General features: G+C 41.6%; 1 protein-coding gene across 2 annotated transcripts in view; it reads left to right on the top strand.

Moving 5' to 3' along the window:
• LOC108437661 (splicing factor SWAP) overlaps positions 1-18,618 on the top strand; it is a 133,400-nt gene that overhangs the window by 98,760 nt on the left and 16,022 nt on the right. The window contains exons 14-15 of one of the 2 annotated variants that reach the window (XM_017714902.2): positions 9,244-9,581; positions 14,978-15,130. In XM_017714902.2, the coding sequence (XP_017570391.1) occupies positions 9,244-9,581; positions 14,978-15,130 (491 nt within the window). The remainder of the gene's footprint in view (positions 1-9,243; positions 9,582-14,977; positions 15,131-18,618) is intronic. The other variant, XM_017714909.2, reaches the window with a different exon arrangement.

Genomic DNA, 18,618 nt, shown 5'->3' with positions numbered 1-18,618 from the left:
TGCTGTGTCCCTGAATGCAACAAACCTCCAGAGAATGTCAGTAATGCTGGCAAGGATCAAAGAGGTGTGAGTCGAGACGTCATTCAGTGAAAGAGGGCTTCGTGAAGCTTCCTAACGGATAGAAGGGGAACAGTGACTGAGCCTCTCACACATGCATTACAATGACTCCCATAGACTGATGTCCCCAAACATGATTTAAACAGAAGAGATGATGAGGCAGATATGTTGCAGCTTAAGTCTGATGTTTCTGCTGGGGATGGTTTCCGATTTCTTACAGGGCTACAAGCACACACGGATGCTGATGGATCGTTTAGATAATTGCCAGTGGCTGTAATAGCCAGCCAACACCTGGGGTCCCCCCTCCTGCTCTTGCTGCTGGCCAGGAGTCCAAATGCTTAATATAAAGTTATTCATAAAACTTAACTTTCACCATAAACTTTCTGGGAATTCCTCCAGAGAACAGTTCACTTTCATAACCGTGATTTATCCATTCACTTTCTGTTAGGGTTATGAACAATAGATGGATCAAATATGTTCTCTTTGCTTTGATTTTAAAGGCTATAGTTGGTGTAGACCTTAAACAGAGCTAGAATAGTCCAAATTGGTCCTAAGCCTAAGAAATCCATCTTTTTTTTCCCCCCAAAGTGGCTTCCAAGAACCATAGCTCAAGATAGCACAAATATCAATACTGGGCTATTACGATCTTCTCTATACATTTACAGGTAATGCTGAAGCCTGCAGAACTCTGTATGTTGGCGGCACTGCTGTAATAAAAAAAAAAAGTGAACTCTGGGACCATGATTCTGTAGCAACTGTTCAGTGCTAAAAACTTGTTCTCACTGTGACAAAGAATGTCCAAAACAGAATTTCAGAGAGGCACTGATGGTTTCCCTGCTGATGTGCTAGAATCTACCAGAACCCTTCAAGGAAATCCTCATAGTAACACATATATTTGCACGAGTTATTCTTTGCTACTGTCGGGCAATGGCAGCGTGGAACTTCATTGATTCATGGTGATCTCCCATGCTACCTTCTCTTTTGATTCTCTTCTCTAAACCTTGTAGTTGTCAGGACCAGAATGAATCCTGTACTGTGTACTTTTACTGTGTACAGTACTGGGCAAAAGTCAGAGACCATTTATTTCATTTCCAGTTTAAAATGTTATTTATTTTTTCGTTAGGAGGTTATATCAAATATGTCTCACTGGGGATTTACCCTCGAGGGTATGTCTTTAGTACCTTTTGTTATGAAACATTATTCTACCCTATTCCATTACAATTATCATTTTTAAGGTGACTCACACCTTGTCTGGTCTCCAGGCTTTTTATTTATTTTTATTTCTTTCTGTTTTTAAACATTAGGTAACGAAAAGGCTCAAATCCTTTTCTTTAATTGGACCTTAAGGCCATTGTACTCTTAGAAATAAAACATTTGCATTATGTGTACCTTAATGAACAAAAATGTACCTGCACAGTACCTTTTTTCAACCGTGCAAGACCTGGTAGATCACCAAGCAGTCACAGTCAGATAAACAGTGTAGTAATAAAAGCTTTCATCTTTGAGAGAGTGAGAGTGAGAGCTCCACTTCTGCTTCCGATCCACGGGTGTTTCTGTCCATCCTTCCACTATGAGAAGACAACTCAGCACTATAGGTCTGAAAAGATGTGTCGCTGTCAAGAAGCCCTTACTGAGAGAAGGAAAGAGCAAAAAAGAAGAAAATGTTGATGTATGTTGATCAATGGACTGACCACCCCAAAGTCCGCACCTCCTCATCACTGAATGTGTTTCACTGGATTGTGTGAAGCAGAAAATGCAATCAGCTTCTGAGACTGAGGCCTTTGGAGATGTGGAAAAATATTCCTACAGATTTCACTGTAAATGTACCCTCAAAGGTACAACAGTGGTTTTAAGGTCCAATTGTGAACCATAAAGAAGTTGAAAAGTACATATTTGTACCATTTCATATCTTAATGTTTTAAAACCGAACAATAAAATAAAAAATCTGGAGAGGAGTTGGATTGTGTAGAGTCAGTGCAACTTAAACAATATAATTTTACAGATTATGGTACAATTATGTTCCTTGACTAAAGGTACTGAGATATACCCTTGAGGGTACCACCATACTGACAGTTTAGTACCTTTATTTCTGAGAGTGCACAGTAATACTGAAAAAAAAGATATTGTTTAGCTGTTGAGACATCTTTGTAATTTTCTGTTAAATATGTTTATTTGCTTCATATCCTAACATTGAAAATAGATGATTTGTAATTAGCTTGGAATGAAGAGGGGGCTCTGACTTCTGGACAGTAATACACATTTAAGTCTTTCCGTTTAGATGCATCTTGACTGTAAATGCTCCAACCTCACAAATTTCTGCTCCCCTCGGAATCGCAGGCTTTTCAAAGCAGTTTATTCTGTCCAATTTTCCTGTCTAACAGTCAATTAGAAGTATGAGCTGTTTATTGATGTGTAGCACACAAACATCATTTTCAGGTGTGATTTTCATCCTATTCTGTGATGAGTGAGATGTGTAAGATGGAGCTTAATAAGTGTAAGAGATCAGAGATCAGGCACTCCCAGTGAGCTTGGGTTCAGCCTCCCTCTCACAGCAGACGTTTAGCTAAGGGTGTAGCTGATAAGTCTGTTGGCCAAGGTCCCACAGGTTTATTGATATAGGTGAAAACCCTGCAGAGAAAGTATCAATATTTACTGCTGTGTCTTATATCATAGTAAGTAGACCCCTCTGATATAGGCACTTCTGAGCCTTTAATAATTCCAAGCTTGCATACCTGTTTTCAAAGAGAGAATCACCACCTGCATATTTTTTATCATAATAATAAACTTGATTTAAAGAGCACTTGTACAGGTAGCAGCTCAGCGTGCTTTGCAGATAAATATTTTTAAAAATCACTGTATAATTTGAATTAAAGGCCAAATTCAACCTATTAGATGGAAACAGACTATGGTAGGACTGATATCAGCTCATTTAGAGAAGCCAACAAAACCACTAAGCATGCTTAGAAGCTCCCTCCACTGTAATATTTACATTATTTAACCCATGTGTGGTGTTCATGTTTTTGTTACTCAGTAGTCTGGTGGACCCACTGCTTTATTATTATTATTTTTTCCCAATACACCCATAGCAATTTATGTTAAAAAAAACCAAAAAAAAAAAACCGATGTTTAAAATATCACAAGTGATCAGTCTAGGGTTCTCCTTTAGCAGCTGTAGCCAGTCAGCAGCCTGTCCATGTTGTACACACACAGAGATATACAAACCTAGACACGGTATGTATGGTGTGAAAGAATGTGGAAGGTCAGATGGTTGTAGATTTTGCAAAGAGAATGGAAATGGCTGTGGTGAACACGTATTTTCAGAAGAGGCAACCCAGGGTGACATACAAGAGTGGAGGGAGGTGCACACAGGTGGATTATATCCTTAGCAGGAGATGCCACCTAAAGGAGATTGGAGATTGTAAAGTGGTGCCAGGGGAAAGTGTAGCAAGGCAGCATAGGGTGGTTGTCTGTAGAATGAGATTAGAAACAAAGAAGAGGAAGAGAGTGAAGACAGAGCCAAAGATTAGATGGTGGAAGCTGAAGGAGGAGGATGGTTGCAGGCAGTTCAGGGAAAAATTGCAACAGGCCCTTGGGGCAGTAAGGAGCTACCTGAGGACTGGGAAACTACAGCTAAGGTGGTGAGAGAAACTGGCAAAAAATGTGTTGGGTGTTTCGTCTGGTCAGAGGAAAGAAGACAAGGAAAGTTGGTGGTGGAATGAGGAAGTCCAGGAGAGTATTCAGAAGAAGAAGGCAGCTAAGAAAAAGTGGGATAACCAGAGAGATGAAGGAAGTAGACAGGAGTACTGTGAGGCTAGTCGCATAGAGAAAAGAATGGTGGCAAAGGCAAAGGCTCAGGCCTATGATGAGCTGTATGAGAGGCTGGACAGTAAAGAAGGAGTAAAGGACTTGTATCGTTTGGCTAAACAGAGAGATAGAGCTGGAAAGGATGTACAGCAGGTTAGGCCGATAAAGGATAGAGAGGGAAATGTACTAGTGAGTGAACAGAGAGTGTTGAGTAGATGGAAGGAGTACTTTGAAGAACTAATGAATGAGGAAAACGAGAGAGAGGAGGACAACGGGGGCAGAGATAGCGAATCAGGAAGTGCAGAGAATTAGTAAAGTGGAAGTGAGGGCAGCTTTAAAAAGGATGAAGAATGGAAAGGCAGTTGGTCCAGATGACATACCTGTGGAGGTATGGAGATGTTTAGGAGAGAAGGCAGTGGACTTTTTAACCAGGATGTTTAACAAAATCCTGGAGAGTGAGAGGATGCCTGATGAGTGGAGAAGTAGTGTATTGGTCCCCATTTTTAAGAACAAGGGTGATGTGCAGAGCTGCAGTAACTACAGAGGCATAAAGTTGATGAGCCACACCATGAAGGTATGGGAAAGAGTTGTTGAAGCAAGGCTAAGGCGAGGGGTTCAGATCAGTGAGTTTGGTTTCATGCCCAGAAAGAGTACCACAGATGCAATTTTTGTGTTGAGAGTGTTGGTAGAGAAGTACAGAGAAGGTCAGAAGGAGCTACATTGTGTTTTTGTGGATCTAGAGAAGGCATATGATAGGGTGCCAAGAGAGCAACTGTGGTACTGTATGAGGAAGTCAGGTGTAGCTGAAAAGTATATTAGGGTGGTGTAGGACATGTATGGGGATAGTGAGACTGTGGTGAGGTGTGCAGTTGGAGTGACAAATGGTTTCAAGGTGAAGGTAGGGCTACATCAGGGATCAGCTTTGAGCCCCTTCTTGTTTGCAATGGTGATGGAAAGGTTGACAGACGAGGTCAGGCAGGAGGCTCCATGGACCATGATGTTTGGAGATGACATTGTAATCTGTGGTGAGAGTAGACAGCAGGTGGAAGAGAATCTGGAGAGGTGGAGGTTTGCACTGGAGAGGAGAGGAATGAAGGTCAGTAGAGACAAGACGGAATACCATCCAGAGCAATGTACAGTGTAGAAAAGAGGTGAAGAAGAGGGTGCAGGCAGGATGGAGTGGGTGGAGACGGGTGTCAGGGCTGATGTGTGACAGAAGGATAGCAGCAAGAGTGAAAGGGAAGGTTTACAAGACAGTAGTGCGTCCTGCTATGATAGATGGTTTGGAGACTGTGGCTCTGTCTAAAAGACAGGAGGCTGAGCTGGAGGTGGCACAGATGAAGATGCTGAGATTTTCGTTGGGAGTGACGAGGCTGGACAAGATTAGAAATGAGCAGATCAGAGGGACAGTGAAGGTGGAGCAGTTTGGAGATAAAGCCAGAGAGGCCAGGTTGAGATGGTTTGGACATGTGTTGAGGAGGAATAGTGGATATATTGGTCAAAGAATGTTGGAGATGGAGCTGCCGGGTAGAAGGAGAAGAGGTAGACCTCAGAGAAGGTTTATGGATGTAGTGAAGGTGGACATGGAGATGGTTGGTGTAAAAGTAGTGGAGGCAGTGGATAGGGCAAGATGGAGGCAGATGATCCACTGTGGCGACCCCTAAAGGGAGCAGCCGAAAGAAGAAGAAGAAGAAGATTAGTTAAGAGCTGACAGTTGTGTTTATAATCTGTATTAGTGAGATGCTGATTCTTTTGAATACCTCACAATCACTAATCACCAAGCTTAAAATCAACAGCGTGACCTATCAGAGTGTGAATTAGTAAATGGGTAGTTGTATTTCTAAAATCTAATCGACTGACCCATGTTTGAAACTGTTGTAAGTCCGTTGTGGATACGCACTTAATAGCGCACAATTCAACTGTATTCTGCATTAATGTGCCAAGATATTTAAAAGTTTTCCTTGTATGGACCTTAGAACGCAGTACAGATTAGATATAAAAGTGTGTATAAACGTGTATAAGTAAACAGGCCAACACCTTATTAAATATACTGTATGTAAGAACCATGTTGTTTAAACTGAACTAAAAAGTGGAGTAGTGACTGGAATTTACTATAATGGGCTACTGAAAGTTCTTAAGTTCATTACAAGCATCACCCATTACTAGTAGAATGTGTGTCCCCCCACTGCTATGTATACACTTTTTCTGTGAGAACATGGACAAATAGTTGTGTTTTATTGCTAGTAAACATGGTGCATTGTTGTAATTGTGCTGTCATCCTCTCATAAAGTCCAAAATGCTTCATTGTTAAGCCCATCTAGCAGAACCACTTGCCTGTTGTCCCCTCATGCACAGAATTACCGTTTTTTTTTCTCCTGTACTGACAGTTAATCAGTCCATCGTTTTTATCCCTATTAGTGAGACATTTTTCACGTCAGGGTTCTAGTTTCGCTGTGACAGTACTTCAGTAGGCAGCATGAGTGGAGGCGGGCAAGATGGGAGCACACGCTGTTTTATTTTAAGGCCACTATGTTGAACACCAGGGTGACCTAAGCTCTGCAGCACTGCTGACCTTGCGTTCCTGGCCAGTTTCCCCCTCCTCTTTTGCATGTATATGGTTGGCTGGGGGTGTGATTGTGTGTTTGGTGTGACTGTGTGGACTCTGGCGGGTCTCTGGTAAATGTGTGATTTTTAGAGGGCACTTTTCTCCCTATCTCACAAGAGCAGGTGTGAGAGACTGGCCACTCTCTATGCACTTTCCCTGTGGGATTAGCCTCCCAAATGTCATCCTATTTTTAACCTGAAGCCTTTGAAATCAAACCAGGCCTGGCCTCTCATTATCTGCCCTCGGCCACTGTGAAATGTTAAGAGAGAGAAGTTATCAAACTGAATATGCTAGCTCATCTTCATCTCCCTTTCTGTCTCTCCTCTCTATTTCCTCTCTCTCCCTGCTGTATCCCTCTGTAATACTCTTTTTTGCTCTCTCACACATGTGTGCACAAACAAGAGGTTTCATTTAAGCTAAAGAAACGGTTTGGCAAAAAAAAAAAATCAAATACACTATTTTCCACTAAGCCTAGATAGTCAGTAGAAACATATTTGGTGTCCAGTTTTATGTCTTTAATTTATTGCTGAAGCTGTGAGGCAAATGTTTTTAACAAACACTAAACGTCAGTAGTCACCTAAATCATTTCTGTACCAAATCACCAAATCTCTCAACTCGCTCGAACAGCATTGATCTCTTCATTAAGGTCAGGTAGACTTGTATACCTCAAGACCTGCTGTGTGCTATAAAATTAATAAGGTTTCACTATGTAGCTGAATGCAGCGGACAGGTATTTTCAACAGCAGATGTGGTGGCATGCACCAAGAGATTGGTACAAGCCTTAATGCTTGACCCTTATGATGGTGACCTGTGGCACTGTGGGGTCACTTTGCTGGCGTGGTGTGGGTCCATTTTTCCTTTTAGAAGGAAAGTCACTACAAATAAATACAAAGCTATTCTTGTCGTCTGTATATTACGATGAAACAGTGCTATACTGATGGGAGTGGTCGCTTCCGGGCCTCTATCCACAGGGGTCGCTGAATGATTGATGATTATGAAATGTTTTCACGTGCTGTGACTTTTGCAGTCACTAGATATCAGCCCCTTTTGGACTAATTGGACCATCAAAACGCCAACTGAGGGAATATCATTTGGAAGAATAATGTTCAGTCTTTCCAGTACAGTTCAAGAGACATGACATGGCAGGGCAGGGCATATTGAAGCTGTTCTAGAGGCTCATGGTGGCCTCATGCTATCTTCAAATCCTCCTTGGGAGTTCCTACATACCACTATAGAGGTTGTACGATTGACATGGTGGCGTTTATTTACATCCATCTCATAAATCTGATGTTTCCAACAGGGCTTCAAGAAAGGGTTCTACTATGTCAAGCTTGTAATAATAGAAGAGCAGTTTTTGGTGCTATGTAGAACGCCTTTCAAAAAAGGTGTGATATAGAACCATGTAACACATTCTCCATCAATCTAAAAAAAAACTTACCATGCAAAGCACCATTTAATCATACAAAGGATTCTTTGAGTGTTTCTTTACTAAAGATCCATTGAAAAACCATCTTTTCTAAGTGTGTAGTGAAAGAGAAATATATCCAGTCAGTTATCTGTTTCTGCTTTTCAATATAATTGGATTGGATCAATTTTTTAGTCTAGCGCAGTTATGGTGGCTGTTTTGTAATGTCATTCTCTTGCACTCCTTTTGTGTTCTCCTTCCCAGCTTCTTTCACTCCCTCTATCTTTGGCTTTTTCCTTTCTTTTTCTCTTCCTCTCTCTTTTTCCTCTCTGTCTCTCTGCTTCCCCTTGTTCCCTCAGAGAGCAAGCGCTATCTGTTTCAGAGCAGAGGCGTGTGCTGTTTCCATGTTAGCTGGAGGAAGTTTCACACTGTGTTGTAAAATTAATTGGGCCACATATATAAAGACTCAGTAAAGCCTTAGTGTCCTGGTTAAGTAGAGGCAGGTGGGAGCTGCATGTGACCTCTTATCTCTCTGCATCCCTGCATTTCAGGCACTATGGCGACAGCAGGACTTGGCATGCTCAGAACCTTCCACAATGCTCCCATGCAGACCTCACAGGGCTGGGGGGAGGTCGCCTTTGCCTGTCTGTTTTTCTGCCTCAAAACAAAATGGATTTTCTCACATTACATCAAACTGAAATACAGAGATGCGATTTGACAAGCCGGGCTGCGCCATTGATTGATGAAAGCTCATTTTTGATGTGAATCCAATGTTACAGGCATTCCATTAAATCGGACGCACGCATATTGAAGCAATTAGAGCTGGAGGAGAAGGGCCAATTATATTGTGCCAGGCCCGCATTGTGTTGAGCAACATCCAGTATTAATTAGAGGCTTAAAAAAGTCTTCACAAAAGAACAAAGATGAGTAATCATGACCCACGCAATGACATAGATACAAAGCTCCCAGCTTTTCCACTGCTGGGGCCAGCTTGTGTGCATCTCATGTCTTTTTTTTTTTCCTTTTATCTCTTATATATTGTATGCATGTGTATGTGCATGTGTCTACATGCATATGCAGCTCCTGCTTAAGCATGCAGGCATAAACACTGATTAAATGTGTACAGTAAATTAGAAACTCTCCACTCCAAACCTGTCACACCACTGTTGATTTGAGAAGATCACAAATCCAGAAAGCATTTGAAGAATTCTTTTATCTCGTCCACTCCTTAATGTTGTCATATGAAAGCCCCTGATTGGATCTTGGCAATTACTACTCGTTTTTCTTCTTCTTCTTCTTTTTTTTTTTTCTGTTCTTCTCGAGAGCAGGCCGAGGATAGGCTCTCATGTCTCTCTGTTCTGTGTTTCTACAGCCAGAAGTGTCCCTCCTGTCCATGGGGACCATCCCTCCCCACACAGTCCAGATACCAAGCTTGGACTACCCAGCCCCAGAAGCAGCCCCACTGAGAACCGCTGACCCTCCAGCCTCTTTCCTGCCCATCTCCTCATCATCCTCGTCCTCCGCCTCTCGAGGCCTTGACCGAGAAAGACACAGAGATGGAGACAGGGACAGAGATAGGGACAGGGACAGAGATCGAGACAAAAAGAAGAAGAAACACAAAAGAAGATCTCGCTCCAGGTCCCGGTCCCGCTCCAGGTCCAAAACCAAGCACTCTTTACCCAGCGCGTATCGCTCCTACAGGAGGTCCAGGTACAAACCAGTTTTCACTGTTTCTGCTTGATTCCAGGAACTAATTCACTCTTTGTATAATGGTGTTTACTGCAGACACCCAGAGCCATTTCATACTGACAGGTTATTGTTTATTCAAGCTTTATTGTCCATCTATTTGTTTACTTATGTGCTCTTTCTAAAATAGATTGATTATCAAATGGGCAAGAGGGTTTTAATGTTAGAATCCCTCACTTAAATGCTACCTTGGTTAAACTTATTGGAAATAATCACTCAGTGCTGTAGATAACACAGGGATGCAGTGGTTGCTAGGCTGTGCACAGTATTGTGCTATAAACTGCTTTAATTATCACCAAAGATTTATATTAATCTTTGAGGGAGCACAGATGTGCGTCGCTGGGACAACGGAACAGTTAAAACTGAGTCGGTTTGTTATGTATTAGCTAGTGCTGTTAATGTTAATGTGTTAATAACAAGTCTCTGTGACTGTACCCCTCTCATTCAAAGACAGCTTTCAAATGGAAACTTCGATTCACTGCTGCCGCTACACTGTGAGTTAGCTTATCACCAAAGTAAATCAGATCTGAAATGTTGTTTCGAAGCAATACTCAGTGCTCATTTGGCAATATTAATAATTTGGCAGGCTACATTGGACAGTGCTAGCAGGAGAACCAAAGGATATATCAGCAACCAGCAAATTAGTAAAAGTAACAGCAAAGATGAACACAAGATGTAATGCAGATGTGTGCAGCCACTATTACTCTCACAGAATACTGGGATTGGAAACTGCTCGTTCAGGGTGGAAATTTTCATCGTTTCACCACTTGTTTGGTATGAAAACTTCAGATATTTCACATTTGATCAGTAAGGAGTTATAAATGATTGCATTGCAGTGATATGAATCCAGTGCAAAGGTCCCCTTAAGGTCAAAGAGGACAAATAACAGGCCAGTTGTTTTAATTTAAGTTGTGCCACACAGTATAATATACAGTCCAACAAGATATGAAAGTAACCAGTACCTATTTTTTATGCATTTATGGATAATCTTTTTTTTCTTTGATTTACACATCTAATCTCTGGCAGTCTCTGTATCTGTCATTGAGCAGAGTTCTCTGAGTAGGGATTTATTAGAGAATAAATCTGTTAAACAGAACCCCCCTGCGTCGCCCTCTTCGTCACTCAAAATCAGGGCCAATTTGTCATTATCAGCTGCTGAAGTTGCAGTAATTACACTCGTCTCATCATGTCGTTTTGACATGCCTCAATATAATTTCTGTAGATTTAATCATTTCTGCCCCAGGTTTGAAATCACTTACAGTGAAAATTAAAGGCTGAAATTGTGGTTTCACTCACTTTCTCTACTCCCACCACCCTCACTTTGCTTACTCCCCCCGCATGCTCTCCCTCACTCATGCCTGTGTTGGAGATTACATTTCTGCAGAGTGCAAGCTAGCCAAATTCAGGGTTTGGCGGTAACAATGGGGAAGGGAGCAAGTCAAATGAACTTGCTGAAGTGAAATATCGGAGGGCTGGAATGCTTCCTCTAATGCCAGATTAGGAGCATCTGAGAATCCGGCTTTCAGAGTTTTTTGTTTGCTGGCGTAAGCCTTGTCTCTGTGTGACTGAGATGGAACCTGTTCCTTGGGGAACTGCTTCTTAGGGTACTAATCTGGTTCAGTCAAGCCTCTGTGGGACTTTAGAGATAGAGGCTTGGCTTCACCAGCCTTGCTCAAGTCCTGCTGCAAAGTTGTATTAAATTATTCCTTGTGGCCATCCTATGACAGCACAATAGAAGTGCGAGTCTTCAGCTTACCTCCTTTCTCTCTGTGAGATTGTCTTGCTCTTGTATTCTGGCTGCTGCCTTCACTCAGAGATGGTAACTACACTTTCTAGCACTTATACAGCCAAGTACAAGACTTGGCTGGTGTCAATTCATTGAGATGCCAGCAGCAAGCAAAATATGGAAATAGACCAAAGGAAAATATGAAGAAGTTGTACAACATAAGCACAAAATCAGCCAGTCATTTACAGATGACCTCTTAAGCTTGCTGGAACTAATGCTAAACGAACGTTAAATCTTTATATTATTATAAATATTAAAAGAGAATGCAGAGTATTCTCATTAGGATTAGGGCAGTCATGATTACTTGATTACCCCGGTTGCTCTGTCAACAAGAAATTAATTAAAATATATTGAATCACCAATTAACATCTGTCGAATTGCATGATACTAATTCATATTTTAAATAGTCCTTTCTTTTATCATACAAAAGCATGATGGATGTGCTTGTTTATATGCATTTTCCCACATTGTTTTAATATTTAAAATAGAGTGTTTTAAAGGCTTTAAAGCAGATAAAGTCTGCAGTAAAGTCAGCAGTACTGTGCAAAGGTCAAAACAGCCATTATATACCAGTTATTCATTTTCCAGTATCAGAAAAATGCAGGAAATATGTCTTACAGAAAATTACAAAACTCTGTGCCCTGCAGATTAATTTCTCCTTTTAGATTAAGATTAAGTGACCCTTATTAGTCCCACAATGGGGAAATTTCACCTCTGCAGTCTAACCCATCTGTGCAGTGAAACACCACATACACATTAGGGGCAGTGAGCACACTTGCCCAGAATGGTGGGCAGCCCTATCCGCAGCGCCCGTGGAGCAGTTAGGGGTTAGGTACCTTGCTCACATGCACCTCAGTCACATACTGGTGGCTCAGGGGATTGAACCAGCAACCCTTCTGGTCGAGAGGCTGGTTCCCTAACCCCCAGCCCACGACTGCCCCTTTACATCTAAGCTGGCTAAAAGGGATATTTCTGGGGAGATTAGATAGATCTGAGTATCCACTTGCATAAGATAATGTGAAGTGAATAGAAAGTGAATGGATTTTCAAAAACTCAAGTTCAATGTTGTTAAGATGTAGAGAAAACGAGACTCCTCCTAACAACCGTGCAAGACCTGGTAGATCACCTGTCACTATCAGATAAACAGCTCCACTCTTGATTCAGATCTGAAAAATCCACAGGTGTTTCTGTCCATCCTTCCACTGTAAGAGGACAGCTCAATGCTATAAGTCTGAAAGGATGTGTACCTGTTAAAAAGCCCCTACTGAGAAAAGGAAATGATGAAAGTGTGCATTAGAACACTGAAACTGGACTTGTGAGATTTTTTTAGACTGGTGAGTCTAAATCTTTGGAAGTAACAGAAGGCTGTGCAAATGCTGCCAAAGTAGTGAAAGACTGTTCTAACAATCAGTCAAGTGTGGTCAGAGATGTAAAACATCTGGAGTTGGTGATTTGTTTTTGATTTAAGGCTTCATGAATGATCAGTATAAACACTTTAATACATTTATGTGGGGCTTTGGAGATGTGGAAAATGTCCCTGCAGATTTATTTGAGAAGCTGAAAGCAAGAATGAAAAGAATTGAACCTGAAATTAAGACCAAGGTTGGATATAGTGAATTCTGAGAAATGTAATATTATATTTAGTTGTTGAGGCTTCTCTCTGCTTTTCAGTTTTCTCATCTGTTCTTGACAAATGAATAACGTGTACCTATTGGCTGTTTGGACTGGGAATTAAAGAAATGAAAAGGTGGGCTCTGGCACTTGAACCTTTCTGTGGTTTGATTTTCAAAGTCCATTTTGTTGTTTGGCCTTTTAAAACACTGATTACTTAATTAATCATCTGAATTCGTTAATTAATTAATAACAGCCCTATATGAGATTTTAATAGATTTGTTTAAAAGATTCTTATTTAAAAAAAAAAAAAAACCCATTGTGCAATACACAGCCCTGGACCCTTGAGCCATCCCTCCTATTATCTCTCCTCATCTGACCTGCCTTAATGAGGCCTGGGGCTGTGGCACTATCCTAGATCAACAGCTCCCCCACCAGCACCCTCACCCAAACACTGCCTCATCTACATCGGCCCCACCTTTGCCCATGTCAATCCAGCACAGTCATTAGCAGGCCTAGCCATGCACTGCTCTTATCAGGCCTGCCGTGCTACATGCTAGTTAATGGTGCCCTCACGCCCTTGACCAGGCTGTGTGATTACTGCAGAGATGCAGGGAGAATGCAGGCTACCAGGTGACCAGCATGGATTGCACCTCTTCTGTCAGAATACCAGTAATAGATTGCTTCAAATGAGACAAAAATCCATTCGGGGACAGGTGCTTCAGCCTAGCGGAGACATTCATGAATTTGAGTTCAAGTGGTCAGATTTTAAATCCTGACCCTTACGACTAGATGACTTGAATACATATGAAGCGCCACAGTTAGCTGTTTGCATTCAGTTTCCAGAGCAGCTTGGCTTTCAGGCTTAGAGGCATTTGGCAGTTAGCAGTCGTGTTTGCCGTGTAATGTGTTGCGTACATTTGGGAGTGATTTGCGTCTTTTTCTGATCCTCACAAACACAGTTTTTCCTGACTACTTGCAGTCTGATTGTTTTACAGATCAAGAGGAGTGTGTGACTGATTAGATGTTAAATTCCCACTTGAGTGCGCAGACTGCACAGGAGATTTTCCTCTCTGTATGTGGATGTTCACTTGTTATGCAGGAATGTTCATTTGTTGCCCGAATGACTTCTGCACGGCGAAAAATTAGATTGAGTTTGCAGAGTTTAACAAGGGTCATTTCATACTGTTATTGCCCTTGAAATGTGTAATGGGAAAAAAGACTTAGTCACCATTAGAAAATGCATTATTATGAGAAACCATGGCCTGGAGGGACAGCACAAAAAACGGATCGTTCTCACCGTGCCATCCCGCAGTCAAGATAGAACCGATTGATGGGAAATGTGAAGGATCATTCTGTAATAAATCGCATGCCTGCACTAAATGATGTAGATGGGCCATTCAGTTAAACTAAAACGCTGCTGATCACTGGGGAAATTTCATTATCGACTAAAGACTGTGTGTAATGTCTTAAATTATGCTCTGCTGTTCAAGTAGGGATCAAGTTTGTAACAGTGACGTGTGGCAAAAAAGAGCAAGCTTACCATGTGGGTTTTTGTACCACACCACCCATGAGTCAGAGAAAGGCAAGCAGGCTTGAGGCATATGCATACTTTGTTTTAATAATGTAGAGGTAAGGATGGGAGCACTTTATCTTTAATACCGTGCTGTGAGCCACCTACTGTAATCCGTCTCTCTCAGAGCTGGGTAATATATTTCCTGGCTCCCTTTTGCCAATTCTCCGTTTCCTTTAAATAATTACAGAGAGTACGAAAAAATTTGATGTGTTACTGAGGCCAAAAGAACACTATCAAGATAGAGCAAAGAATAAATCATGTTATCCTTAATTAGCGAATGGCAGAATAACGCTAAACAGCTGTGGTGGGACTTGGACCTTCTATTTCCGCTGCTGTAAATTATCTGATGGCCTGTCCTGTTCTGTTTCCCCACTGCCCCTCTTTCAGGTCCCAGTCTCGCTCTCCCAACAGGAGAGAACGCCATGCTCACTCTTCAGAGAGACGGCGAGAGGAAAGAGAGTGTGAGCGCTATGGAAGCAAATCTTATCGCATTGGCAACAGTCCAGGACTGGGCAGGAAGCGCTCAAGGTCCAGATCCAGGTACAGACGCACAGAGCATTTCATGTAGGAGTAGAGGATCATCAAAACGGAAAACAGTTGAAGTATTTATAGCTGCAGCCAAGATGTTCTGTTCCAAGTCTCTGAAGAGCAAGTGCGAGTCTGTTTGTAAGTCAGTCAAGGGCAAGTCCGCATCAAGCTGAGAGTCACGTTGAGAGTCATAGGAGTCCAAGTTGAGTTGCGAGTCAGTGTAATGTAAGTCCAAGTCAAGTTGCAAATCCGGGTCGAGTTGCAGGTCAGCCAAAGGCATGTCTGAAATCAAGTTGCGGGTAAATCTAGGGCAAGGTGAGTTGAGTTGTGAGTCAGTCAAGGTCAAGTTCAGAATCTGTCAAGGGCGAATCCAAAGAGTTGCAAGTCAGCCAAGGGCGGGTTCGAGTGGAGTTGTGACTGTCAAGGGCAATTCCGTGTCACGTTGCGAGTCTATTGCAAGTCTGAGTCCAGTTGCAAATCAGTACATTGCAAGTCAATTGCAAAGTATAAGTCAAGGTTAAGTCCCATCAAATGCAACTCGAGTCGCTTTCTTTGATATCTACTAAAAATTTACAGAGGTGATAATCTGTAAAGCAATCACAGCTGGTCTGTCAACTTGTGTGCAGGGACATCTTTGCATGTTAATGAGGTCATTGCTGATTTGTGCATGCCTGACTTCATTCATTTGCATTTTAAGGAGTGGCACTGTCGAAGTGCGAAACAGGGGAGGAGATAACCTGAAGCAAATTACTAACTTGAACTGCTTCCATGAACTCAGAAAATAAATTGTTTTTAACACTAAGAAGCAAAGGGGCCATGGCTACAGCACTGTTTGGGAGAAGACACGCTAGAATTACACCCATTAATAACTTTCATAACTGGGAACTTTCTCATATTTTTGTACCTCTTCCATAAAAATTTCTTTTTCAAGAGAGAATTTCTTCTTTCTCTGTCTGCTTTCCGGCAAAACACACTAAGTCTGTCTGCTAGTGCTGCCACAGTTTTAATTAAACTAGCAGGTCGCAGTAAATCTGAGGGCAAACTAAAGCTGGGTGCAGTTGTTAAATTTTAGCATGCACTGAAGGTTTTGCACGCTCCTTAGTAGATGTGAATAATTGAAGAGATATGGCCTCTTCCTTTTGTTTTTAGTTTTTTTGTGTCCATGTGTTAATCAACACAATTAAAAAACACACACAAAATGAGTACACGTTTGTTGATTAGCCTTTTGTGGTTTGGTACAGAAGTGTTTCAGTTCACTTGAAGACTCCTTGTGTTCATTCAGATATAACAGCACAATTAGTACAATAGTTCTGAATAATTAACACACAGACATTAAGCGAACATAAGTGTTTGTCACAACCATACCCATTAGCTCTTATCACAACACACCAGTGCTGCATAATAAACAGAACCGTTCATACAGTCAGTTCTTAATTGGGAAAATATTTAGAATAATTATTACTGATCTCAGCCGTTCGAGTGTTAGAAACAGATCTGCAAGCCACTCATAGCAGTAGACATGGATTTTTTTCTTTCCTGCTGAGGAGGTTCCATGCGTATTGTTCGCCTGCCAGACTGGGGTCATAGTAGGACTGAGTGTGTGGTGGGGAGTTTTAATGGAGACCCGATGAATATTGACTCTAGAACTGATAAGACTTTCCCATTGCTGAGTCCTGCAGCCAAGCATTATCATAAAGTCTGCTTGCAGTTTGGCTATTTTTCAGGGCAGTGTGAACTGTGCAGGGGAAAAAGTACTATCCTGATTCTTCTCCACAGCATGCACCAGCCCTTTCATTCTGCCTAATCCACCTTACTGAAAGAGCCTGTGGGATTTTGCCTGATGCCAGCATCAATTGATTGCCTCCCCATGACTCTTCCCTCACCTCCTCACAAGGAGCCTATTTCACTATTGACACAAAAGCAATTCCCAAGTGTGAAAGAACGGCAGGGAGAAACGCTCATGATAACTTCCCAAAGCCCAATGCCAAGTCTGCATTTCTTCCACCTTTAATATACCTGTTATTGCCCTGTGAGTGGATCATTCTAGAAGGCTCTTCATAACCAGTCTCCAGTTTAAGCGCTTCATTTTGAAAAGCTTCATTACATTTCATTACACACAGAGACTTCCTCTCTGCTCTGGAGGATCCATTTCCATGCCTGTGCATATGTGTAGTGAAAGTGAGGGGGAGGATTAGCAGTGGTGTTGAGCCAAGCACATGTTGCTGGTTGGTATGGTGAAGCTGAGACACGCCCAGAGGGGCAGGAGGAGCACTGCCTGTCCATGGTACACAGGGCTGGTTCAGAAAGAAGCTTCGTCATGGAGATGATCGTGCAGAATCTAGAGTCTAACCATAAGACTGTTGCTGTATAAAGTTATTACTGGTTGTTTCTGCTTAGTTATTCTTACATACTTAATACTATATCATATCTATTATTCCTTTCAGAAACTGGCTATGTTCAATATGGTTACAAATAGATATATAGATATATATTTTGGAATAAAACTCTTCATATATTAGTGCAAAAATGCATACTTGGTAACGTGTACCTAATTACATGTCTAATTTACATATATTTACATACATAGTTCATCACTTCAGGAAAAAAAATCTCCATTTGTTTTTGTTTTTGTTTTTGATTGTTTTTTTTCCTGATTTGAAAACGCTACCTGCCTTTTTCATTGTGTTAAAATGTCATAATGAATGGACATAGTTTAATAATCTTCTTACACTAAGGTTTAAGATTAACAGCGGTTTTATTTTCCTTCTTTCCTTTCCTTACTTTGTTGGAGATACAAGTTTTGGTTCCAACAATGACCAGTTGCCTTCTGTATCACCCAGGGCAGTGGTTGCAAACCCTCATCGTGGACCACCTGCCCTGCTCGTTTTAGTGTTTGCCCTGATCACACCTGATCTAACTAATCTGCTAATTAATGAATGCTCCTTGAGTGGAAGTGGCAGGAAAATACAAAAATGTAATTCCAGGATCAAATGTAAATCCAGGATCAGGCTTGGGCACCACCAATCTACGGATGCATTAAAAATTTCGCCCACTGAAAAAATATTACCAGAAGACCAAAAGTGACATTTTATAAACCAGGAGTGTCTAATCTTATCCACAAAGGGCCAGTGTGGCTGCAGGTTTTCATTTCCGCCAAGCAGGAGTTAGTTTGTGTGGACCATTCATTTAGAATGAAGACCTGCAGCCATACCAGCCCATTGTGGATAAGACGGGACACCCATTATAGATTGTTTTTGTCTAGCAATTGGATGCATCTCTGTATGAAAATTTCATTTGACAAAAGATTCATAATCACTTTTCATGCCAAGGATCAGGAGGGTTTGCACCACCCAAGAACTTCTCCACTACAGGTTTGATACCACTTGACAGGTGAAAACATGTTGTGAAAACACTGCATGCTGCTTGATACACAAAATACAAAACAACAAAAGCAGAAAGGGAAGCCCCCAGCTAGCACATCAGTGCATTTGGTAGCCACA

This window comes from Pygocentrus nattereri, chromosome 16 (assembly GCF_015220715.1).
Source record: "Pygocentrus nattereri isolate fPygNat1 chromosome 16, fPygNat1.pri, whole genome shotgun sequence".
NCBI lineage: Eukaryota > Metazoa > Chordata > Actinopteri > Characiformes > Serrasalmidae > Pygocentrus > Pygocentrus nattereri.
This window is presented reverse-complemented; position numbering and strand designations above follow the sequence as displayed.